The sequence below is a fragment of the Heterocephalus glaber genome, unplaced genomic scaffold, assembly GCF_053883595.1.
Source record: "Heterocephalus glaber isolate CG9 unplaced genomic scaffold, H.glaber_assembly_v1.0 deba00001504, whole genome shotgun sequence".
Lineage (NCBI taxonomy): Eukaryota > Metazoa > Chordata > Mammalia > Rodentia > Bathyergidae > Heterocephalus > Heterocephalus glaber.
In genome coordinates this window covers 6,434,630-6,462,087 of record NW_028258324.1, presented here as the reverse complement: position 1 = coordinate 6,462,087, position 27,458 = coordinate 6,434,630, and the positions used below count along the sequence as shown (strand labels likewise).

General features: G+C 37.3%; 2 protein-coding genes across 3 annotated transcripts in view; one reads left to right on the top strand and one right to left on the bottom strand.

Moving 5' to 3' along the window:
* Col6a6 (collagen type VI alpha 6 chain) overlaps positions 1-27,458 on the bottom strand; it is a 166,845-nt gene that overhangs the window by 119,483 nt on the left and 19,904 nt on the right. Inside the window, exons 2-7 of one of the 2 annotated variants that reach the window (XM_087186151.1) lie at positions 9,311-9,388; positions 9,080-9,177; positions 5,808-6,404; positions 4,015-4,635; positions 1,983-2,543; positions 707-1,264 (exon numbers count right to left, since the gene is read on the bottom strand). In XM_087186151.1, the coding sequence (XP_087042277.1) occupies positions 707-1,264; positions 1,983-2,543; positions 4,015-4,635; positions 5,808-6,404; positions 9,080-9,146 (2,404 nt within the window). In that variant the 5' untranslated portion in view covers positions 9,147-9,177; positions 9,311-9,388. The remainder of the gene's footprint in view (positions 1-706; positions 1,265-1,982; positions 2,544-4,014; positions 4,636-5,807; positions 6,405-9,079; positions 9,178-9,310; positions 9,389-27,458) is intronic. The other variant, XM_087186150.1, reaches the window with a different exon arrangement.
* Positions 26,481-26,852, top strand: LOC106009004 (large ribosomal subunit protein eL39-like). The gene has a single exon (XM_087186152.1). The coding sequence runs from the start codon at positions 26,617-26,619 to the stop codon at positions 26,824-26,826; it is 210 nt and encodes a 69-aa protein (XP_087042278.1). The 5' UTR covers positions 26,481-26,616; the 3' UTR covers positions 26,827-26,852.

The following is a 27,458-nucleotide window of genomic DNA, read 5'->3' as shown; positions in this document are numbered from 1 at the left end:
AAGTAATGCATCTGTACCACCTGCAGCCCACATGTAGTTCAGGGGCCCAGAGTATGCTAGGTTGAGCCCTCATCTCCAGGTAGGATCAATGCTAGTGTAACTCATGCTCTAAAGTTTCCTATGGGATCAGGCTACAGCTAGAATCCAGCTAAAATGACCTCTCTGCTTATCTCCAGCCCATGCCCTGTCTTGCTTTCCTTTCTCCCCATCTGAAAGAATTTCCTCAATAAACTAGCTCTACTGACTCAGCTTCTGCTTCCAGGGAACCTGACCTAAGACTTAGCATACCATTTCTCACAAATGAAGGATTCATTGCTCTAGGACTATTTGTGTAGAAATCTAGGTGAACCAACATTGTTCTTTATTGTCTATTTAATTCAATAAATCAAAGGGACTGAGGCAAACATTTAAATTAAACAAAAAGCTTGCAGTGTTCAACTACAACTCTACTTAGTTCAAGAAACAAATATCAAGCTGGGTGTGATGGCGCACACCTGTTATCCCAGCACTCGGAAGGCTGAGGCAAGCGAATCACTGAGAGTTCGAGGCCAGCCTGGGCTACATAGTGAGTTCAAGGCTGGCTTGCACTACAAAGTGAGACCCTGTCTCAAAAATTAATTAATTAATTAATTAATTATTAAAAAGAAACAAATACCAGCATATCTGGTATTTGGACATTGTCACTGGAGGCTATACCCATGCCTACCTTCACGGGGACTGCATATTCCAAAAACAAGATCATCTTCAATATGCTGCAGAATGTCAAAATTCTCAACATAGAAAACCATCTCTGGCCTTCCACTGATCTCCTCAAGTTGGGTGACATTGGACCCAAATACGCCTACAGAGTAGACGATTATGCCTTCTTGCCGAAGCGCATCTGCTGGGTCCTTCACTATGTCCTGAGCTTCACCATCTGTGATGAGGATGAGAAATTTTCTGACATTGGGCCGGGCCCCCTTGGAGAGGCTGAAGTACTGAGACACAAAAGTCAGGGCACTGCCGGTCAGGGTGGTCTCACCAATGTGAGCCATTTGGTCTATTGCATTTGAAATCTCACTTTGGGACATGAATCTGTTGAGTGGAAACTCTTCCTTGTTGACATCACTGAACTGGACAACACCAATTTGCACCCGATCTGCCCCAATCTGAGATTTGCTCACCAAGTTCTTCATAAACATTTTCATTTTACTAAAGTTTTCAGGTCCTATACTGCCAGAACTGTCCACCAGAAACATGATGTCAGCTTTCATGTCTTTGCAGGCTGCAGGGGAGAAATAAGGATGTTTATTCAAGTCAACCACGTGTACAAAATTAAAAATGAGCAGAAAAATTCAAATCACAAATTACTCTACATTGAATTATATGCTTGGTAAGGGTTATTAGTAGGTATATAAAGCTTTGGAGGCAATAAAATAATTAGGCATTCACGACTATTCTATTTGTTTTTTTAGTAATTTCCTTAAATATATAACTCAGAGTTTCTCAACTTCAGCACTGTTGACATTTTGGGCCAGATTATTTTAATAGTGGAGAGTAGTCTGTACATGGAGGATACTGAGGATGTTTAGCAACATCCCTGATGTCTTCCTGTTAGATGCTAGAGGCACTCAACAGTTATAATACCAAAAATGTCTCTAGAAGTTAGTACATATTCCCTAAGAGGGGAAATGCCCTCTCAAGTTTCTCTAAATGATTTCACTGTTTTTTTAATGGAATTTAATTGAATCAGAAGTACTTAAAATCTAGAATCATGAGAGCATATTACACATGTGATCACACATATGTTCTGGCAGGGATTTGTGGGAGGAAGCTAGTTAATACTTACTAGGGAGACTTCCTCCAACTATCTTTGTTATTAATCAGACATGAATCAGAACCACACTACACTGGGCTCTCATTTTTGTTCTGGAGAACAAAGAGAGTACCCAGGAAGAAAATTTTCAGGCTGAACTTGAAAGGCAAAACCCCATTTCTTTTACCTCCTTCAGTACAGATTTCTTGAACAACTTGGTTTCTTATGTCCTTCAAGGCGTCAAAGTTACGCACATAGTACACTCTCTTTTCCTCGCCAGCAATTTCTCGCAGCTGTGTATGGTTTGCCTCCTTGACCCCAATAGCATACACATGAATGTTCTCCTCTCGAAGTCTGTACGCAGGCTCCAAGATGCTATCCTTGGACGCTCCATTTGTCAGGACAACAAGGTGACATGGCACTCTGTTTCCACGCTGCTTCTTTGCTCTCTGCAGCAGCCCTAGTGTAAAGTTCAGGGCTGCACCTGTGTTTGTGTTCCCACCCATCTGCCTGATGTTCTCAATGGCCTTACCCAAATCGTGCTTGTTGGAGTATTTATTGATCTCAAATTCCAAGTCCCAGCTGTCTGCATATTGAACGGCCCCAACCCGAACCTTTTGGGGGGCAATGTTGAACATCCCCACCACCTCTGACAGGAAGCTCTTCATTTCATGGAAGTCTGTGGCCTGGGTGCTCCCAGAGCCATCAATGAGCAAATAGATGTCAGCTTCCTCGGTGTCCACACAACCTACAAAGGAACCAAACACATGAATGTAGCACATTGGCCAAAGGTGAAGGAGAAAGAGGTGCAGATGAGAAGAACAACAAATAGCTTCATCATACAGAAAAATGGGAAATAGTTTCCATGCTTAAAAGAATTGCTTTTGTAGTTTAGAATGGGAGAATCTTAGCATTCATTGAGCCACGTGAATTATTTCTGACAGTGTAAGACTATCACCCTAATTTTCTGCCCTGAGGATAAATCTGGATATTACAAATGATTAGAAAAGTTTGAAGTTGCCTTTTATGTCATTTTTCTACTAATAAAAAACTACTTGGCAAAATGTCAAATGGAATGTTATAAAATGGAGATGGTGTTTGACAGGACATCATAGACACATTAAGTACTTGTTCTTGAAATGTAGAACAAAATATTTACTCCTCCCCATGCCTGGTCAATTAATGTAGGAATATGGTTATCAACCTTATGTGACACTGTTACAATAAATACGAAATAAATTACTTCTGAATGTACATGTATATATGTGTATATACACATGCATAAAATATTTGCATAACATATATATATATATATATATATATCAAGAATATAAAATGCAGTGCTCTCTCCTCCTACACTAGCAGATGGTATTTCACACCAAACTATTTTGTCTTCTATCCAAATCATACTTCCTGTCCATTCTCTAAACTGGAATTTGGGGGTGAGGTTTGAACAAGAGGAGAGAAAACTACAAAAAGTATAAAATAAAGGGAGCTAGGCATAGTGGCTCATCCCTGTAATTCCAGTATTCTGGGAGACTGTGACAGGAAAATCATAAGTTTGAGCCCAGCCTGGGCAACTTAGTGACTTAGTGAGACACTGTCTCTTACCTCAAAATAAAAAATTAATAAGGGTTGAGGATGTAGCTTGGCACAAAGGCCTTGGGTTCAATTTCCAATATCACACAAAAAACAAAAGAAGGAAGGGGGTGGTGAAAGACAGGGAGGGAGGGAGGGAGGAGGAGATAAGAAGAAAGGAGAGAAGAGGAGGGGAGGAGAGGAGGATGGAGGAGAACAGAGGGGAGGGCAGAGGAGGAGAAAGAAAAGGGAAGATCAGGGGCATAAAGCACAAGGTCCTGAGTTCGATCCTCTGAGTTCCATCCCAGGTACTGGAAAAAAAAAGAAAAAGAAATAAAGAAGAGAAAGAAAAAAGGGAGAAAAGAGAAATTACAAATGATGGTATTCTGGAGTGTGTATGAGTAACTAATCCAATTTAAGCCACACGAAAGAGAAAGGAAGGAAAAGGGAAGTCCCTCTGGACACTTCAACGGATTTCATTCTCCCCAAACTGGGTTTCATATTATCGAGCTAAAGTAAAAATTAGGCTCTTTCTGCCCATCTACATCATAACCAGAAACCCCGCCTTTTTGTACCTCATGTGCAGAAGTCAAGAGAAAAGAGGAAACTTCTGAGCAACCCATCCCTCAGTAATACTTTACCAGATTTGAGGGTTTCAGTCCGCTCTGCCAAGACAGAGACAGTGTGTGTGATCTGGTTCCGAAGCTTCTTCAGAAAGGTCTGGTTGTGGGCGGCCAGCTCAGAGAAGGAGCTCAGTGTGGAGACATACTGCTCGGCGGGGTGGGAGGCGATCTTCTCCAACTGTGCTTTGCTGGCTTCCTCTATGCCTATGGTGAAGATGCTCACTCCTTGACGCCGGAGGTTGGTAGCTGCCTTTGTCACATTGTCTTCCGAAGCTCTGTGGGTCACCAGCACCGCAATCTGGGGCACCCCCTGATTCTTCCGACTACCTTGGTGTGGGCTGAAGACTTCCTTCCGGACTTTCCTGATGGCAGCTCCAGTGTAGGCCTCCCCAGCCTGCGGAGAGAGGTTCAGGATCTCCTGGAGCACCTCTGACTTGTTGATGCCCGCGCTCAGGGAACTGATCACTTTGGTCTCATTGCTGTAGGCCACAAGACCAACCCTCGTGCAGCTTTCCTTTATATCAAGGGCAGACACACTTTCTTCCAGGAATGCTTTAAGGTAGTCAAAGTTCTCCTGGCTGCCATTGAATGACACATCCAACAGGAACACGAGGTCAGCCACAGAGGGGCCTCGGCAAACTGTGGGCAAGGAGTGAATAAGTAGTGTTAGCTGGAGGTTTGGCACCACTGCTGGGCATCAGAAGATAGGAAGATCATACATAAGAGCTTGGTTATGTGCTTCAAGAAAGAGGAAGCATGTAAAATGGTTATGAAGCTGAGATCATAAGCAGGTTCAAACATTTGATCTTAGCTAAGCTCCCAGCTTCAACGTCCTCATCTATAAAAGGGAGATATAATATTTATCTCATGAGAAATTATGGGGTTTAAATGGAATAATATACTTAGTGTAGAGCCTGGTCCATAAGATTAATTAAATGAACAATAGCTATTAAATATTAAAATCATTTAAACATCATCACCATTGTAATCAGAAGTTATAACCCAAATATTTCTAAGAAATATTAATAGATAGAAATGTACATTCCATCATTTTATTTGGGAAAGATGCTAGTAATAGTATTCATATTTTCATGGGAGAAAAGCCTTCATAGAGAAAAGCCTTCTCTAGTATTAATAGGTAATTATAAATGTCATCTCAGACTGGATTAAGCAGGAATAATATACCCTGTGTTACTTATTTGGACATTAGCTCTCTGATTATCCTAAATTCTTGGCCCTTATTAACAGAATAGGACGAGAGGACAAACCACGTAGTGGGTTGGCTATGAAGTCCACAACCCACTCTGCAAATTGCAGCTTGGCCGTCATCCAGGTCCGGTCACTTCTAAGAACACCTACAACTTCATCTCTGCAAATTAGGGGCTTTGGACAACTGGAAGTTACTTTTCAGCTCTAACATTCTGTAATTTAGGGATGTACTGTAAGGATTCAAAGATTTCTTTAGAAGCAAATTTATCTTTGCAAATGAGCCAAGAATGAAACCATACAGAAACTCTAAACCAGGGAGATAGCTCAGAGGTGATCTGGGTTCCAGGGAGAAGCAGACCTAAATTTTAAGAAGTCTGTGAGTGACACATAACACAGATAAGTGAAACAGGGAAAACCAAGGCCAGTTCACTTCATAGATTTTAAATGGCCACAATCATAGGACACACTTGAACATATGGACATTTTTCTGAAAATGCAGGGCATTAGGAGGAAGGGCTGCTCATTGGATTTCAATCCTCCCCTCATGCTGATTTTCAAAATCACTTCATCGTCATGCCTACACACATGCATCCTAAGCCCACCTTCTACATGGATGTCATTGACTGTCCCTTCCCTGTATTTGGCTACATCCTTGATGATCTGTGTCATGTTTTGGGAAAACATGCTGAGGTCTCTGATCATCCGAAGGTTGAAATGAAACTGAGACGTGGCCATGGCCTTCAGGTTTTCCTCAGAAGCCTCCTGCAGCCCCACTGAGATGATTTTCACTCCGTCTTTTCTCAGGGCCTTCGAAGCCTCTTCCACATCATCCTCAGACTCGGCTGAAGCCAGGACCACCAAAACTGGGGGGAACTGCTTCTTGTCTCTTCCATTTGTGGGTGCAGAGAAATAGGTCTTGTGAGCCTCCCGAAGAGCATTTCCTATCTTCAGGGGCCCGCCGATGAACCTGAAGTTCTTCTTGAGGTGGCCCAGCATGGGGTTCCTGTTCCTGAAGGTGTTGAGGTGGAACTCACTGCGGAGCCCAGCACTATATTGGGCCAGGGCCACACGGTACTTGTTGGCCTCTATGGGAAGACTGCTGATCATTTTGCTGATGAACGTTTTCACCAACGGAAAGGATTTGATTCCTAGGTGATCCGAGCTGTCCACCAGAAACACCACATCTGCATACTCAGGGCCTAAGGAACCACAAAAAGAAAAAACAAAACAAAACAAAAACCATACAAACAAAGTAACAACTTTAAAAGTTTCCTTCCATATTTTTATATGGGGAGAAATTTATTTTTTATTTTCTTCCCAATGAACTAAACATAATAGCCGGAAGCTGCGCATTCTATCAAAAAGAAAGAAAGAAAAAAAAAAAGAAACATTTGTTTTGGAGGCTGATTCCTTTATATAACTTCTCATTTGAATTAATCAGAAAATTAAGCATTACTTTTACAAAGAATTAACTAATTAGGAATAGGTAAATTTAGAGGAGTAAAAACTCATGAGTTTTTATGCAGTTAGCAGATAATCTCAGTTTGTACTTTTTTTTACCTTTAAAATTTGAGACTAATTTACCAGTAAGATAAAAATTTTACAGTGGTGCTGCCACCTGCCTCGTAAAAGCAAGGTCTCAAGTTTGACCCCCAGTACCAAAATAAATAAATAAATAAATAAAAATTTTAATTGAGAGACTAGTCCAAATTGGTTTTAATGGTGAAATCAGAATATTTAATTGTGATTGTCATTTTAGCAATGTAACAGGGCACCTGATAAGCTCATATTATTTTTGTATCTAAAGTATCGAATTGATGAAGTTTAAAAATGATATTATCGGGGACCAGGGATTTAGCTCAGTGGCTCTGGCGCCTGCCTCACAAGCACAAGGACCCGAGTTCAATCCCCAGTACCAAAAAAAAACCACCAAACGAACAAAAGAATGACATTATGAAAGTGGCTTAACCAGGCTGGGGATTTAGCTCAGTGGTTTCGCCACCTGCTGCGCAAGCGCAAGGACCCAAGTTCGATTCCCAGTACCAAAAAAAAGAAATTGGCTTAACTTAGTTTAAGTTACTTATAATATTTTTGATGACTCATATGACTAAGCTTATAATTGGTAAATTTGTTTGTATATAAAATGTGATATCACCGATACATTTTAGACTAGAAAAGGGATTGTAGTTTTAATTTCTATTTAAAAATATAATTTTTATATAAGAACATAATACTTTGCTGAACATTCAATGTTAGATTTAATTCTAGTTATCTATACAATAGAGAATTCCAGAATTCAAACACCAATGTCATTTATTGGTGGCCCCGCTTGTCTGGACTCAGTTCTCATTACCTTAGCATAAGATCCATCATTTCTTGTCTAAGGAAGAAAGAAAAGTGTGTGTGTGTGTGTGTGTGTGTGTGTGTGTGTGTGCAAGCGTGTATAAATAAGAGCCCCAACTGCTTTTTCTGGTAACTCTGTGAGCTCTGTCAAGCCATTCAATGTACTTAGGCCTCAGTTTTCTCTACTTTACAATAAGTTGATTCAACTAGAAAATACCTAGGGTGCATCTTCATCCTGAGATTACGACTATCCAAAATAGATACTAGATAAATTCTGATCAAATTAAAATAACTTCAAACTTTTCTGCAATGGTGTGAGCCCCTATGTGCTATTTCATTTTCTTTACAGTGGTCTGACCAACGTATAGTAGATAAAATAATCTTAAAAAAAAACTAATTCCATCCAATCAGATTCATTTTGTGATTATACAGCCAGCAGCATCCCAGGGAAAGGAACAGTGAGGGCAAATTAACACTTTCACTAAAGAGAAGGCTGGCTGCTCAGTGCACCCAAACAGGGTGGCTCAACCTGTGACCATCCATGATCTGTCCAGACAGGAGTATGTCCCTGTATCTTGTGTGGGAAAGAAGTGTATGTGTTTGGTACAGGTGGTGGATCCCGGCTTTGATCACGTCTGAATCATGAAATGACTAAGAGGAAAAAATCCTTCTCTTTAAAACAGTTAAGAGCCAGTGAAACATGCAGGGATGACTTTTTCAGGGTAAAGTTTTGTTCATCTCTTCACAAACTTGCTTCTGAGGTCAGAGTCCTCAAGGAAGCAGTAAAGGTCAAGGTAAGTGGTCCTGGACATGAACTGACCAGCACAAGAACCTGTAGTGTAGGAGGAGGTAGAGGTGATGAAGAGCGAGTCAAGGTGTGCACTTCAACTCCACTGATAAGCTGCCGACAGCCAGTATACATGGGACTTTCTTTCCAGGGCAAAGCATGTTCCTCACAATGAGCAAACAAACACTTTAATTGAAGCAAAATCTAGAGATTTAACCAACACAACCTTTTAGCACAAATGAAAAAGAGACATTCCAAAGTTTCAAGGCTGGAACCTAATGGGGTGAAACAGGACAAAATGACAGCTTCGATATCCTTCTATTATTAACAAGGAATAAGGCCCAGAATTCACAAAGGAACATAGGGTAACCTAAAAATATCTTTTTAATTGATCCCTGGGTACAATGGTGCAAGTTCGTGATCCCAACGATCTCCAAGGCTGAGGCAGGAGGATCACAAGTTCAAGCCAGATTGGACAATGTAGTGAGACACTGTCTCAAAAAAAAAGAAAAGAAAATTAAAAAGGGCTGGGGATATAGCTCAGTGCAAAGGCTCTGGGTTTCATCCCCAGTACTGGAAGAAAAAAAAAAGGTCTACAAAGGTCTACTACACTCCCACTTTCACTCCCATCAAAATCAAAACAAAACAAAATAAAAATCCTAATTTTTAAGTAGGTCAAAATCATTTATTATCTATTTATACAGAGAAAATCAAGGGAAAGAATTCTTTTTACTTTTTCCTTACCAGAATCTTGGTTCACAGAAACATGGGAACAAATTATTATGAGGAACAAAATCAGCAGCATTTCCATGTTATGAACTGAAAAACCTCCAACTTGAAATCTGAAAAGGCAAAAATATAAACATCTAAAATTGCGGTAGATGTTATTTGTGAATCAAGACTCACATACACAAGAGCACAGAATATTGCATAATAAACTGCAATGGGGACAAGGAACATCTATAGTTCACTGACCTTCTGATCTGTGAAGTGCCTTAGGGAAAAATAAACCTTCACTTACAGAATTGTTAAGTTCTTCCTGGTGGTCAGACCCTGTGGAAATGAGATGTAGGACTGTAGGAGAAAGTAGGCAAATACATCTAGCTCCAATAACATTATATACTCAGACTGATCATTTCCCTGTTCACCCTCTGTCCACATGCTGTCATAACAATTCAGAGTGCAGAGCTAGGACACAATCGAACACCTGTAACGCAATCTTGCCATCCCGGATATGGACTGTGTTTTACTTTTGAGTAGTAAGTATTTCTAGATGTGGCCGAAATTCCCTGTTATTCTTGCTCCCTAGCTACAAAGGTAATTATTTCCTTTTATCCTTAAATTTGAGAGAATACTCAATTAGCAGGGACTTTCCATATTCTGTATAATGTTTTCCTCTTCAGAATGAGGAGCTCAGTTTGTTTCCAGCTACTTAGAATTGCCTAGAGCGATGATTATATAATTCCAGTTTGAGGTGAAAGCACTTTCAGTCACCTTGAAATGTTCATTTCATGAAATGAAACTGGATATTAATGATGAAAATAAATATTGGCATTAAGCAGATAGCTTATCCAATCATTTTTCCACCTGTGTCCTGCTTAATTGCTACCCAGTCTTTATTTGCAGCACTTTTTTTGGCTCTTCCACTCCATTTCAGGAATGGTTCCTAGTACTTAGCATTTCACCTATTCAAAAATGGGATCTTTGACATGAAAAATTCCGTCCCTACTGTTCACCTACTTCAATGTCCTTTTGATATTGTGCAATTTGGGACTCTATTCTAGTATTTTACAAAAAGTCAGACCACACACATTTTTGAAGCTGTAAGTCAAATTTTCAGTCCTTTTTAAGTGGCAAGAAGTGACCTGGAAGGGGAATCATAAGAGGTTATTTTTGCTTTAGCCCTTTCATTTTAGAGAAAGTAAGTCCTAGAATAGAATGCCCCAAGCAAAAATTAAGTTAGACCATCTGTACAATTTTTATGAATGTGTATAAAAAGGAATCATAAATTCTTCACTGAACCATTACCATGTGCCAGGCCCTGTGCTAACAGCTTTGCATTCATTCCTCTGTTTGATATTGATGACAACCAGAGTAGACGTAGTATTTTTCTTATTTTGTAGATAAAGAAACAGACTCCTAAGGCAGAAGTAACTGGGGCAAGGTCACACTGGTAAAATGTGACAGTGAAACTAGAACACACATCTGTCTGACTCCTAAATCTGTTATTTAAAGCACAGGATGCATCCCAAACTCAATGTTATGAACACAAAGTGTGTCCGAGTTTCATTTTATGTCTTTTTCCTAAGTACTAGGAGATATTGACTCTTGTTTACACATCATTTTACTTTTGCTTTTCAAAACCATGGCTTTAGGGCCGGGGATTTAGCTCAGTGATGCCACCACCTGACATACAAAGTCCTGAGTTCGATCCCTAGTACAAAAAAAAACAAAACAAAACGTGGCTTTAGGCCATTTTCTTCCTTTCTGTTTATATTCTGGTATGAGCTTTATAAATTAAATTCACTTCTCATAACTTCAAAACTTTCAGAAAATTTGGAGATAGAAATCTCCAAAACTTTTGAAGTTATGAGAAATGAGAGAGAAAATGTTTTGGGATAAGTCCATAAGATCGATGTCAAATTTTTCAGCAGCCAACATGAAAAGAAAATGGTACTGAATGAAGGTTAAACATCTGGATACAAGAGCAAGGATTAGGTAAGGCCACAAATGCCCCAAAGCAGCACGTGGCATGGAAATTACCCCATGCTGATGGTCGGTACCACTGGTCCATGAAAAGTTATGTTTTTAGGTCAGCATTTTCTGCAACAATTTTCTTTCAGCTTTTGAGTGGAATCCCAAATCTGGTGTCCTGTAACACTATATAAAGCTGAAGCCCAATGAAGTGTTTGTTTGAGGTGCTTTTATGCTCTACCTTGTGTGAATAGGGGGTGGAGTGTGTTGCAGGACAATTGATGGGACTAAACTTCTAAGTTCAAGCTTGGGAGGCAGGGAGAATAGGTTCAGTTTTACCACATCAAAACATGCAGTGCCTATAATTTGTATGTTGTTCTACAAGCAAATACAACCAGGATTTTCATACTTAAATTTTAAAAATAGCTAAATCACATGAAGACATATGTAGGGAGAATGAAGGAGCTATTTAAATAAACAACACAAAATGTAAACTTACATACACTCAACCTTAACGTAACAGTGAGATTGATTGCCCCTTATTACAGAAACAAAGGTGCAGACTCTATAATCTGAATTGGTTGCATTCCATGTATTCAGAATCAAGCAACCTGAGGCTAATGCCTGTCTTGCAGAAGTTATATGCTATAAAATTCTTTTAAAACATCTGTATCTCTGTAAACTTTTTGTTGAGAAAGTAGAAAGTTTCTAATTTAAACTAAGCTGCAAAAGCAACACAGCCACCCAGGCCTTGGCTTTGGACCTGAATGTTTAGAACTTGTGCAACCCTTCTCTCCAGGCTTTAAGAACCAGGTGTTCCAGGGACAATCCTGCCCCATACAAGCCAAGTCCTAATCCAGGTCATGACTGCAAAAAAATAAAATAAAAGATGTAAGAGCCCAGAAGGGACACAAAAGAGACTTTAGCAAAATTAAATGTTATTTCTTCCCTTTTAAACCAGGCATGCAGAATGCTGTACATCATTTTTAAGTACTAATTTTCATTTTCTTCAGAAACAAGAATATCAGTTGTTTTACTGTAATAAACAACACTGTCTTTCCCACAGTGTTGATAAAGAGTTATTTGCTTATTTAATCCTTGATATTTCTACCATTTTCCTTCCTCAAGTCATTCTACTCATAAGTTAAAAGGTACAAAGTAAAATATTTAAAGCAAGATTTTAGTTCATGTTACAATGCTGCAGGTTTGATTCTTGGCACCCAACAGGCACAAAAAATATTCAGTCAGATCACAACCTCCAACTTGAAACTATACTGCAAAGCTACTGTGATTAAAACAGCATGGTACTGGAAAAGAAACAAACTTGAGGACCAGTGGTACAGATTAGAAGATGCAGAAACAATTCCAGACACACTCAGCTATCTCATCTTCAACAAAGGAGACAAATATCCTCACTGGAGGAAAGACAGCCTCTTAAATAAATGGTTCTGGAAAAATTAGGTTTCAACTTGCCAATGATTAAAACTAGACTTATATCTCTCACCATGCACTAAACTAAAATGGAAATGGATTAAAGATCTAAATATTAAAATAGAAACGCTGAATCGGCTGGGACAGAGGTTAGGTAGAACTCTTGAAGACATTGGTGTAGGAAAAGATTTTATGAAAAAACCTCAGTTGCCCATGAACTAGCATAAAGAATCAACAATTGGGATCCCATCTTATTAAAAAGCTTCTGCACAGCAAGAGAAACCACAAGCAGTGTGAAGAGACAACCCACAATGTGGGAAAAAATTTTCACCTGCTGTTCCTCAGACAAAGGCTATCCAGAATCTACAAAGAACTTAGGACAGACATTTCTCAGACAAAGAAGTAGAAATAGCAAATAAATACATGAAAAAATGTTCAACATCACTGGTCATTCGAGAGATGCAAATGAAAACAGCACTGAGATTCCACTTCACTCCAGAAAGAATGGCTGCTATCATGAAATCAACCAATAACCAATGCTGGCGGGGCTGTGGGGAAAGAGGAACCCTGCTCCACTGCTGGTGGGAGTATAGGCTGGTGCAACCACTGTGGAAATCAGTACGGAGATATATCAAAGAACTAGGACTGGAAGTCCCATTTGATCCAGCTATTCCCCTGCTGGGTAGCTTCCCCAGAGAATTAAAAGAATCATACCACAGTGATATATGTGCACCCATGTTCATAGCAACACAATTTGTAATAGCTAAAACTTGGAAGCAGCCCAATTGCCCACCAATTGGAGACTGGATAAAGAAAATGTGGGGGTTTTTAAAATAAAATGGAGTACTACTCAGCCATAGAAAATGAGAAATTAGAGACATTCATACCTAATTGGATGCACATTGAGGCAATGCTCTTAAGTGAAATAAATAGGACACACACGTGTAAATACTGAATAGTTTCTCTAGTGTGAGAAACTTAAAGTGTAAATAAGGACTAAAAGGTATAATAGATAATGTGAAATAGGAAGAAAAGTGGCGAAGGGGAAGTGGGAGGGGTAGGGGAAAGGAAAGAAGGGAATGGAATCAATATGAGAAAATGAAAAAATGGAAACAAAGTCTTTGTAGATTGGGAGGGATGGAGGGGTTGAAGGGAGGGCAAGGGAAGGGGGAAAAATAAGAACCAAGAGAGATTATGTAAAGGTGCAAATTTCCAATGATGAATGTCATTATATTGTATACCTAAAATTACCAATAAAATAAAAGTTTTAAAAAATATTCAGTCAGTAATGGTAAGGAAAACAAAACACACGTGCACCCAGTGAGCAAATTGCATAGTTTTTGCTGTTAATATCATACGTCCCTCTACTGTATTTTCTCAAATAAAAATAAAAGCTTCATATGTTGATCACATTTGCACAAGGTTATGCAGGTGACCTTGCCACTTTGTAAAATAAACACTTTGCTGTGTTGAGGAGGTGCTTGGGTAAACAGAAAGAGCACAGCCTGTGGCATCTCATGACATAGGTTCTACTCCATCCTACGTTATTGTGTGTTGATGGACAACTATTTCCCCAGGTTCCTAATCTAAACCTCAAGGGGTTATAGTCTAACTCCAAGGCAGCTCCACACTTCGACCTTGAAACTATCACCAAGAGAACTATCACTGCCCCTCAGATCACCACCTGTGGCCAGCTCTGGGCTGGGGGCAGCAACAGCGAGAGAAGGATAAAGTCCTGCCCATTGATCTTTCTGGGTCTGAAAGTCTTCCAGAATCCTGTAGGACTCAATTACATGAGGTGCAGAGAACTAAAACTTCAATAATGCAAATCCACTAGAAATTAACTTCCCAACTTAGTAATTAAAAAAGAAATAAATCCCAAAGAAATATAGAGATACTAAAATACTACACATTAGATCAGAAATCAGTAAACTGAAAAATGAAGAAATTAAGCTTTGAAAAGATAAATCTCTGATCAACCAAGCATTTTGTTCTTCTTAGCAAGGTCTAAGCTCATGAGAAACTAAGCAGAGCCTACCAGGTGGGTTTTTATTAGAGTCTAATCAACCCATGCAAAAGGAAATACCAAATTCCAGCCCCTGTGTAACATGGCACATAGGAGAAGGTAAATACTCAATCTTAGCCCACTCTAGCTATCTAGTCCCATCAGAAGGAGGGGTGGCATGAAGAAATACAAGTTCACAGGGCAGAAGCACAGGCTTCCTAAGAGTAGATCTGATCACAGGACTAAGTACAAACTCTCTCCTTCCACATCTTACCACCTTATTACTAACGGCCTATTTACACCAATTCCTTTCACCTATTATATCACATCCAGAGGTACAGTATATTATAAGACATACCAATAAAGGCAAAATGAATGACTTGAAGGGTCACAATAAGCATCCAAACCAGATTCAGATATGGCAGGTAAGTTGGAATTATTAGACTGGTAATTTAAAACAGCTATCATTAATATTCTAAGGGTTCTAATGGACAAAGTAGAGAGCATGCAAAATACACAATGTAAGCAGAGAGATGGAAATTTCATTAAGGAACCAAAAGGGAATGCTAGAGACTTTTTAAAAACTCTGTAACAGAAATGAAGAACGCTTTTGATGGGTTTACTGAAAGATTAGAGAAAGCTGAGGAAAGGATTGCTGAGCTTGAGACCATCTCAATAGAAATCTCCAAAACTAAAAAGTAAGGAGAACCAAAACTGTGAAAGAAACCAGAACAAAATATCCAAGAACTGCAGGACAACTACAAAAGGCATAACAAATATAATGAGATACCCAAGAGAAGAAATAGGAAAATTTTGAAAAATTGAAATATTTGAAGTATTTCCCCTCAAATTAATGTCAGAGAACACCAAGCAGAATAAATGGCAAAAACATTGCACATAGTTATATCATTTTTCAAACTATAGAAAATGAAAGATAAATTAAAAGTCCTGAAAGAAACCAGAGGGGGGGGACCCCTCATCTATAGAGAAGCAAAGACAAAAATGACATCCAATTTCTCAGAAACCATGAGTGCAAGAAGAGTGTGGAGTAAAATAATATTTAGTGTTGAGAAAATTCTTTACCCTGCAAAATTATCCTTCAAAAGTATAAGAAAGGGAATCAAGAAGACATATGAGAAAAGTACAGCTTTTTCAATAAATGGTGCTGGGGAAATGGGATACCCACATACAACAAAATGAAATTGGACCTTTAGCTCACACCATGCACAACACCTCAAACTGGATAAAAGATCTGCATGCAACATCTGAAATCAATAGAACTCTTAGAAAAAATATAAGGGAAAAGTTCCTTGACATTGGGCTTGGCAATGATTTTTAGATATCATATCAAAAACTCAAGCTTTGAAAGCAAAAGCAAAAAACTAAAAAGCCTCTACAGAACAAAGGAAATAATTAACAAAATACAAAGGCAGCTTACACATTGAGAAAAATTTTATAAACTGTATATCTGATAAGGGGTTAAATAAAAGTATATAAAGAACTCACACAACTCAATATCTGATCATCTAAAGGCATATAACAATAGCATAGAAACAGATTAACCTGATTAAAAATGGGTAAAGGATCTGGCTATCTAAATAGCAATTTCTCCCAATAAGTACATGAAAAGATGACCAACACCACTGACATTCAGGGAAATGCAAATATACTTGTTAGGATGGTGGCTATCAAGTTTCAAGATGTGTCGTGTACCATTTCCAAATACCCACAATGAATGTAAATATGTCATAAAGATGAACTCAAAATATAATAGCAACATAACAATAATCATGAAAATAGGAAAAGGGAATCTAGAGATAGAGGGAGAAAGGGAGGTGGGAGGGGAGGAAAAGGGGAATAAGAAAAAATCAAGATATATTATGTACATGTAAGTACTCCCTAAGATGAAGGTAAACTTTATGAACTACAAACATGTATTAATAAAAATTTTTAAATAGAGATAACTAGTGTTGGTGAGACTAAAGACAAAAGTAAGCCCTCAGACACCATTGTGGAAATGTAGATTGGTGCAGCCACTATGGAAAACTATATGAAAGTTCCTAAAGAAATTAAACATAGAGCTGTTACATGACCCAGCAATGCCTCTTATGGGTATGTACCCAAAGGAAAAGAGACCACCACCTTGTAAAGATATCTACACTCTCATGTTCATTGCAGCATTATTTACAATCGCCCAAGATACAAGAACAACTTAAGTGTCTGTCAGCAGATGAATGGGTACAGAAATTGTGATATATATTTATATATAATGTTACATATTATGTCAAGAATATTATTCATCTTGAAAATAAGAGATCCTGTCATTTGTCACAACATGGGTGAAACTGAAGGACATTATGCTAAGTGAAATAAGCCAGACACAAAAAGAAAAAATACTGCATACTCTCACTTATATGTAGATTCTAAAGCAAAAAATTGAATGGATGGGAATAGAGCATAAGATGGTGATCACTGGGGGAGGGAAGAAATAGAAAGATGCAGGTCAAAGCATAATTTGTAATACAAAATTACAGATATGTAGAATGAGTAAGTTTAGAGATCTAATGTACAATGTGAAGATTATAGTTCAAAAAGCATGTTGTGATTCAAGATTTTGGTGTTCTTGATTCAAAAAATGGGTAACTGAGAATGTGAATATATTAATTTGCTTGATTGTCATAGTCACTGCACTATGTACATCAAAATATGTAGTACACCTTAAATACATAAAATAAAAAAGGGAAAGTCTTTCTCAGTCCAACAAAAAATTGTGAAATTTAATGTTAGTAGACCTGCCTTATAAGAAATATGAAAAGTAGTTTTCTGAGAGCAGGAAAATGATATAGGTCAGATCTCCTTAAAGAACATTAGAAAAGTAATAACTGAAGGTTAAATAAACCTTTTTTATTCTTAGCTGATTTAATAAATAAAAGGTTGCTGCAAACAATAGCAATAATATGTTTAATTATGTATCTCATGTATATGGTTATAAAACATATGTGTGTCTGTGTGTGTGTGAAGTGAACAACAGCAATGTTATTATGGAAAGAGGGAAGAATTAGAATTACATGTTTTTCTTATAAGGGACTTCATTATCCATAAAGCAGTATAGTGCTACTTGAAAATGGATTCAGATTAGTTGGAAATGTATATTATAAGCTTTAGGGTAACCATTAAAAATGGTTTTTTTTAAAGTATGACTATTATACTAAGAAAAGAGAAAAAGGCAGCCATAAAAGCTCAATTAAAATCAGAAAAGGCAAATTAAAAACAAAGACAAAAACAAGAGCAAAGGGCAATCAAATAGAAATAAGTGGCAAATATGGTAGAATTAATGTGACCCTAAAGGTACTAATTAAAAGACAGATTGTCAGAGTAGAACAAAAACAAGACTCAATTATGTGTTCTCTACAAGAAATCCACCTCAAATATAAAGACACACTTCAACCGAAAGTAAATGGATGAACAAAGATGTACCATGCTAACACTAATCAAAGCATGGTACATACTTACAAACTATAGCATGAAGTGGCTATATTAATTTTGACAGAGCAAACTTTAGAATAAGAAAAGTTATTAGGGGTAAAGAGGAAAATTACATAATGAAGGCATTAATTCTCCAAGGAGACATAATAATAGTTAATGTGCATGTACATAAAAAGAATGTAATATCACATGAGACAAAACTTAATAGAACTGCAAAGAGACAAAAATGAATCCATGATTATAGCTGGAGACTTTAACATCATTCTATCAGAAATAGATTCAGCAGGCAGAAAATCAATAAAGACAGAGTTGTGCTTAACACTATCATCAATCTATTGTATATAATGAACACCTATAGGCTACTTTATCCATCAACACTGAATACACATTCTTCTCAAACTCACAGGAACAGTTACCAAGATAGGACACATTCTGGGACATAAAACACAACCTAGGCTGGTATGGTGGTGCAGGCCTGTAATGCCAGCATTCCAGAGGCTGAGGGAGGAGGATCACCAGGAGTTCAAGGCCAGCCTGGGCTACATAGTGAGACCCTGTCTTTAAAACAAACAAACAACAGAAAGGGCTGGAGGGGTTGAAGGGAGGGCAGGGGAATGGGGGGAAAAAAAGAATCAAGATATATTATGTAAAGGTACAAATCTCCAGTGATGAATGAAATTATATTGTATACCTAAAATGTACCAATAAAACCATCACAACCTTATTTTATTTTCAAAAATTTATTGTTTTTTTGTTTGTTTTGTTTTTGCTTTGGTACTGAGGATCAAACTCAGGACCTTCTGCTTGGAAGGCAGGTGGTGGAACCATGAGCTAAATCCCCGACCCCACAACCTTATTTTAAAAGAAAAGAAATCATGCAATGTCTTCTCTCAGCTAATATTGAAATTAAACTACAAACTGATAACACAGAGATAGCTGAACAAATCCCCAAGTGCACAGAGATTGAGCAACATACTTCTGAATAACACATGGGTCAAAGATTAAATCTCAAGAAAAAATGTTTTGAACTAAATGAAAATGTAAATACGACTTATCAAGTTTGTGGAATACAGTGAAAAAAGTGCTTAGAGAAATATTTATAACACAGAATGCATATGTTGGAAAAGATGAAAGATATAAAATCAATTATCTAAGCTTCTCCCTTCAGAAACAAGAAAAGAGTTAAATTCTAAGTAAAGAAATATTAACAAGAATTTTAATAAAAATTAAAAACAAGAAATCAATAGAAAAAATAGCAGAGCCAAAATTTCTTTGAGAGGTCAATAAAATTGATATACTCCTAGCCAGGTTAACTAAGAAAGAAAAGAAAAAGGATGCAAATTACTAGTATCAGAAATTAAATAGGATAAATCACTACATATCACATGGACATTCAAAGGTTAGTCAGGGAATATCATGAACAATTCTGTGACCACAAGTTGGACAATTCAAATGAAATGGGCCAGTTTCTTGAGGACATAATTTGCTAAAATTCACACAAGAAGAAGTGGACAACCTGAACAGGTCCATATGTATTAAAAAAATTAAACCAACAATTAATTATCTTACAAAAGAAAAAGTATCAGACCTAGATGTGTTCACTGGTGCATTCTACTAAACATATAAGAAAGACAATATACCAGTTCTCCACAATGTCCTTCAGGGATGGAAGGCAGAAAAAGGGATATACCCTAACGCATCCCACAATGCCAGCACCACCCTAACACCAAACCTAACAAAAGTATTATAAGAAAACTACAAACTGCTATATCTCATGCAAATAGATGCAAAAATCCTGAACAAAAACTTTTAGCAAATTAAATCTAACATTGTATAAAATATATATATATATATATATATATATATATATACACAAAAATCAATTGGGATTCATCACAAATATGTAAAGCTGGCTTAATATTTGAAAATCAATTATTATAATACATCATATCAATGGGCTAAACAAAAATCATATAAGACTCATAGAGGCATAAAAAGGATTCTATCCTTTCTAATCCAGCACTCATGATAAAAACTCTCAGCAAACTAGGAATAGAGAGAATCTACTTAACCTGACACAGAATACATAAAACCTGCAGCAAATCTCATACTTTAATGGTCAGAAACTAGACGATTTCCCACTGAGATCAAGAATACGGCAAGAATTTGCACTATCATCACTGCTTTCCAAACTCACACTGGAAATTCTCACTAATAAAATAAGACTAGAGAAGAAGATAAAAGCTATACCTATAGGAAAGAAAAAAAAGTTGTCTTTGTTCATAGATAACAAGATTGTTTATGTCTGAAAGCGACAATAAAAAGAAACAAGAACTAATAAACAACTAGAGCAAGACTTCAAGATGCAAGGATAATATACACTTTTCTATATATCAGCAATGAACATTTGGAATTTAAAATTAAAAACACTGCAGGGGCCGGGGATTTAGCTCAGTGGCTCTGCCGCCTGCCTCGCAAGCGCAAGGATCCGAGTTCGATCCCCAGTACCAAAAAAAAAAAAAACACTGCAACATTTATTTTAGTTCCCTCCAATGAAAACTGTAACAGTAATATCTAACTTAATAGTTTTCTCATCATAAAACAAAATATATACATGATCTGTATGAAAAAACCACAAAACTCTGAAAATGGAAACCAAAGTAGAGGTAAATAAATGGGGGAAATTCTATGTTATAGGTAGGAAAACTAGACATTGTCAAGACATCAGTTCTTCTCAACTTTTTCTAAAGACTCATGCACTACAATAAAATCTAAGCAAGTTATTTTGTGGATATTGACAAAGTCATGCTAAAGTTTACATGGAAAGGTAAAACAGAATAACCAACACAATATTGAAGGAAAACAACAAAGTTGTAAGGCTGACACTACCTGTCTCTAAGACTTTCTATACCTGTCTCCAAGACTTTCTATAAAGCTATAGTAGACAGTGTGGTATTGGTTCAAGATCAGTGAAACAGAAGAAAGAGCATAGAAACAGACACATACAAGTATAATCAGTGGATCTTTGACAAAGAAACAAAGAATACAATAGAAGAAGCATTGTCTTTTGAACACATGCTGCTGGAACAAAGGGACAGTCACACATACACACACAAATACATACAGGCAGGTAGGTAGACAGACACATACACACACAGCCCTTACCCTTCACAGAAATTTACTAAAAATGGTTCACAGATTTAAACAGAGTGTAAAAATATAAAACTCCTAAGTAACATAAGAGAAAACCAAGATATCCTAAGATATTTTTAGTTACACCACCAAAGGCACAATCCATGAAAGAAAGGACACATAAGTTTGACTTCATTAACATTAAAATGCTCTGTTCTATGAAAGATACTGCCAAGGGATGGGGTGTGGTTCATTGGTACAGCACTCACCTAGCATGTGAGAGGCCCTGGGTGTGATCCCCAACATGGTTTAAAAAAAAAGACATATCTGATAAAGAACTGTTATCCAAAATATACAAAGAACTTTAAAAACTCAACGAAAAGAAAACAATCTGATTTAAAAATGAGCCACAAAGCTAAACACACATCCCATCAAAGAAATTATATAGATGGAAATAAGTGTATGAAAAGGTGCTCTACATCATGTTATTAAAAAAATTCAAATTAAAGCAAGCTATCACTATACACCTGTTAGAATGGCCCAAAGTCCAGAATACTGCCAACATCAAAAGCTGTGGCATGATTATGAAGGAACAAGAACTTTCATTCATTGTTTATAAGAATAAAAATAATATGGCCATTTTGGAAGACAAGTTGGTACCATAGTTTCTTACAAAAATAAATACATTCTTACCATAAGATATAGAAACCATGGTCTTTGGCATTTACCCAAATGAGCTAAAACTTTATGTCCACACAAAAGCCTCCAAATGGATGTTTATAACAGCTTTATTCATAATTGCCAAAACTTGGAAGCAGTCAAGGTGTCCAATACATGAATAGACAAAGAAACAGTGGTGCATCAGATAACGGAGCATTATTCAGAAGTATAAGTGAGAAAAAAATACCATCTATGGAGGATACATAGTAACCATATGGTTCTACTATATAACATTCAGGACAAGGAAAAATTGCAGAGACAGTAAGAAAGTTCAGTTGTTGGCAGTGGTTGTGGGGAGGGAGGGATGAATAGGTAGACCATGAAGGAATTTTAAAGCAGTGATACTGTAATGGTAGACATATTTTGCTCTAAATGTGCTAAATCCATAGAATACATACTACATTCAGAGTGAAGGCTAATGTAAACTATGGCCTCAGATGATAATTATGTGCCATTGTAGGTAGGTTCATCAATATAAAAAATGTTCCACTCTGATGGAATATAGTGATAATGTAAGAGGCTGTGGCGGGGAGGGCAAGGAGCTATGGGAAAACTTTGTGCCTTCAACTCAGTTTTTCTGTGGTCCTAAATCTTGTCTAAAATATAAAGTTTATTTCTTAAAAAAAAAAAAAAAAAAAGCAAAGGGATCCGGGGATTTAGCTTAGTGGTTCCTCTGCCTGCCCCACAGGCGCAAAGTCCTGAGTTTGATTCCAGGTACCAGAAACACACACACAAAAGCAAAGGGATAGTAAACATAAGGTTTAGGATAGTGATTATATAGGATATGCAATTAAGGGGGAGGAATTGCAAAGGAACTCATGGTAAACACTTTATTGCTAACATTCTAGTTTTCACATGGATAGAGGTTCATGGTTTATTTTATTATTATAAATAAGCAAATAAATAATGTGTCATGCAAGGTCCTGTGAATGACAATGTATAATAAAGGAAGGGTTAGGATTAATCCAATTCTGCATAGCTAAGACTCAAAAATGGATATAAAAGTATAATCACACTAAAATTAAATACTGTTTGAGGAAAGAAAGATCAGGCAATTAACCCAAAGCCTGTTGAAATGTTGAGAGTAGGTCTGAGATAGTCATAAGGAGAAATTTGTCTCCCTGTAACTATCATGTGTGACAGTTTTGTGCAGTATTAGTTCAGGAATAATCAGTATACAATAATGAAGTAAGGAGCACGTTTTGACCAAAAACACCTTTCCACAAGTCCATAACTCCCCATGGCATCCAGCAGAACCCAATTAAGGGAACTCAAAGAAATACAATTTCAACAATAATAATATCACCAACTAGTAATCAAGATCCCTGTGGCAGACACCACAATGTACCAAAACTTGTGCCATCCCTTCCATACTGTGAAGTGGCTGCTGAGGCAGGGCTGCCAGTGGAGGACCTCACTTGCAGGCTCTATGTTGGAGTTCTTGCCAGTGATCTCCCACAGGGTGCTCTGGTGCCTTTGCCCTTCTGGCCAGGATGAGGACAACCCAAGCAGCAAAAGTTGAAGACGGCAGGGCTACCTTCAGTGTGGGGACCTGAATGATTGTGTGGAGAGAAGCTGTCGCACAAATGCAATTTAACTCAATATTGTGTGTGAACCAGTGAATGTGTTTGGATTTGCCACAGAGTCACCCAAACCAGGGTAGTTTCCAATATTCATAATGGTAGCACAAACAAATAGGGAAAGGAGAGGAACTATGAATGGGAATAAGATGAGTAGGACAAATTCTACTTTTCCTGAGGAACAGGAGGTGAAGGGAAGATGACACCACTGAAAATGAGTTGGGAGCCCACAGGCTGAGCACCCAGCTGCAGGGCTGTGTGGCCTACCAGTTAAATTTCATACCTTCTGGCATTAGGCTATCTGAATAAAATCCTGGTTCTATAGCCCATAAATTGCACGAGCTGGTGATTCAATCACTTCAAGCCTATCTCTCATCTATACAGTGGTGTCAGCAACTACACCCACTTCCAAAATTCATGTGGGGGTTAAGTAAACTAACACATGCATTTTGCACCTTTCCAAAGTCCTCTCATAGCCATCACTGCCCCACATCCTGATGGCACCTAATAGGAAACAGGAAGGAGTTATAATTCCCTTTTTAGATAGGAAACATCTGAGGCTGTAGCATTTCCCTGAGGTCACAGCCAGCCCTTCTGATTGAGTCCACTGCTTTTCCCACTATGTCATCTTGCTTTCCTGGAGGCACAGCTTTGCATGGCATCCACATCTCTATAGATGGAGGCATTTTATCTAATGTGCTAGAATGTACCAGATAATCTATGTTTGTAATCATTTTTTACTGGAATTAGCTTGTTGTCTTCCTTCTCAATGACTCAGTGCTAATGGGGAGTAACTGCTGTGTCTTTCTGCCTTTGTTAACTGATCTCATTTAGTCTCGATAGAGGCTCTGTATCTACAAGTTGCTGTTTTCTCTATTTGGCCAAAGATACAAAAAGGCAGCTGTACTGAGACAATTCACAAAAGCCAACAATGATGTCAGCTAGTCTGAAATCTGTCCAGCAATGTCAAGGAGGATCAGAGAGGTAATAAAATACATTCCATCACTGATAAAGTATTCATTAATTGCAGATAAGTCAAAAGCATGCATAGCTTAGTATGGTAGGAAGGAAGAACTAGATCTAACTGCTTCTTTCTAATATCCCAGAAGTTAAACACTCATCAAATATCAGTTAATTGTTGACCCCCTAAGATTCAAGCTTGGAAAAACAAGAGGTAACTAAAAATATTCACACAGAGAGAAACATTTTGAAGCTGGATATACTTCTCCATTAGCTCAAGCTACCTTTGAAATACACTCTACCTTGCATTAAGCAAGGAAAGAGAAATCCTTGGTGTGACTCACTATAGTTGGTGGGATGTGAGGGCATTCCTGGAATGAATAACAGCAGGTAATACTAAGCACTTACTTGTGCCAGGCATTGTTCTAGGGGCCAAGTTCTCCACAGTCCATTGAATTTCAACAATTATTAGACCCATTTTGCAGATGACATTGAGTGAGAGGAAGGTTAAGTAGCTTGCCAAAAGTCAAACAGCTAGTAAATGACAGAGATGGAATCAATTAGTCATTCAAATGTGAATATAAAATCTCTAGCTGTGTTTGCCTATTTATGGGAAGAAACCTATAATCTAAGTACTGAGCCATAACAAATATATGAAGTGTGATTAAAAATACAATGTTTAAATATTTAAAAATTTATTACAGTAAGACACATTGCCATTAGCCCTCCTCAAATATACCCCCTACTTTAAACACACTTATCCCGCTGTTCTTGCCACTTTCCTAAGCAGTTCTGGGAGTCCTCTTTCCTAACCATCTTTAATTGTGTTTTTGTGGCTATTTTGATGGTCTGAATCAATCCAAAACATCTACCTTTTATGGTCATTTTGACTTTGGGGAAGAGCCAAAAGATACATGGTGCATATCTGGTGAATAAGTTGGATGGGGACACAACATAATGTTTTTACAAGTCTGCCTTTCTGTTGGACAGCACTTGGCAGCAGCAGTCACCATATTTTTTATCACAGCTGGTAAAGACACTCACAAAAGAGGACTTTCAGAACTGGTTCAAAGATTAGCAAGAATGATAGGATATGTGTGTTCCAAATGAGAGGACGATTACTGGGAGAAATTAATGGCAATGTGTCTTTGCTATAATAATTTTTTATTTAAATATAGTCTACATTTTTATTACCCATGTATAAAATAATTAATGAACAATTAACTGTTACATTCAACATATTTGAATGCAATTGCCATGTCATAACTTTAGGAACCTAGAAATCTCTCCCACACTTAGAAAATGAAAAAGAGATCACAGCAGAAAAATTTACAACTATGAAAGCAAATTAACCACCCCGAAGGGAGGCAGAATGTTACACAAAGAGGAGAGGTGATATCAACAAGCCTGAAGCCATAAATAATCTGAAAGCAATTGTAAAGCAAATACGCTAAAGGTATTTAAGAAGACAATATAAGGTATTAATATTCTGAAATAATAGGTGAGCACAAAACTATCAGAATCTAAAGAACATAAAACAAAAAGTGGATCTGAAAAAACTTCAAAATATCTACCAATTGAGAGTACATTAACTAGAGCTAGAATTAATTTTTTAAACAGTCTGTCCTATACAGAAAAAAAATTTAAGACTTTAGGTACCTAGTGTGGAGCAAAGAGAAATAAAAGAAAAAATATGACAGAGAAGTTAATAGTGTACAGTGAGAAGAATTCACAAAGGTAAAATAGAAATTCTAGAAGACACAGAGAATGAAAGGAAATGTTTGAAGCGGTCCATGAGTGTAAATTTCCCAAAACTGAAGGAAAATATGAATAATCAGAACAAATTGGAACTTGATTGAGAAGGTAAAATAAATCAACAAGTGAATGAGATCTGATGATCAACAAATGTCAGAGAATAATATAAGCGTTTTTAAAACCTCAATACTCAGATAATTTATTATTCAAAAATGAGTGTAAAGGCTTGGGACGTAGCTCAGTGGTAGAGCACTTGCCTATCATGTATAAGGCCCTGGGTTCAATCCTCAGAACATACAAAGAAACGACTTCTAGATTTTCACCTAAAGGACTGCTAAAAGCTATATTTCAGTAAGAAGAAAATTAAAAGCAGAAACAAAAATGGAATGCAGGAAGCAATGAGAAAAGCATTTGAATGCATATAGATAGGTTTTAAATGAGTATTGACTGTGGAAAAATTATAATTTGGAGTGTCTTAAAATGAAGTATAACTAAAATACAATAATAGCAATAATAATATGCTTCTGCTTCTGTCCGCCATTGCATGCATCCACTTGCCTCTGAGCCTAACCATGTCTTCTCACAAGACTTTCAGAATCAAGCGATTCCTGGCCAAGAAGCAAAAGCAGAATTGTCCCATTCCTCAATGGATTCGGATGAAGACTGGTAATAAAATCACGTACAACTCCAAGAGGAGACACTGGAGCAGGACCAAGCTGGGACTATAAAGAATGAAACATGAGATGCAGCATATTTCTCTCCCGAGAGTAACAAAATGATACATTCTTTATCATGGTCAAGATTACCATATCAAGCTTAAATATGATTGGCTGGACAGTTGAATGTGCTTAATCAGGAATCTTGTTCCGTGATCGCACTGAGTCAACAATAAATGTTTTGAAACCTTTAAAAAAATAATAATAATAATAATATGGTAGATGGGAGGGGGCTAATTAAAGAAAACATTCTGAAGTCTTTTTATCATTTAAGCAAAGTATATATGTTTATTACATTTAAACTTATAAATCACATAAAAGATGTTCCAAAGGCAATATGATAAAATATAAACTAAAAACATTGACTTTAGAAAAATTCCAAAAAAGGCATAGTAAATTACACACCATAAAGGAGAAGGCTGACCAAACCTGCTGGCATACATCTGTAATCCAGCACTCAGAAAGACTGAGGCATTACAAGCTCAAGCCTAGCCTGGAGAATTTAGCAAGAACTTATCTCAAAAATAAATAAATAAATAAATAAATAAATAAATAAATAAAAGGACTCGGGATATAGCTTAGTACAAAGGTCTCAAGTTCAATCCCCACTGGAAAACAAAAAGAGAAAGTTGATGAATGTAAGT

What these genes read in the sequence shown, in the direction of transcription:
- LOC106009004 (XM_087186152.1), top strand. Translation starts at nt 26,617, where the DNA reads ATGCTTCTGCTTCTGTCCGCCATTGCATGCATCCACTTGCCTCTGAGC.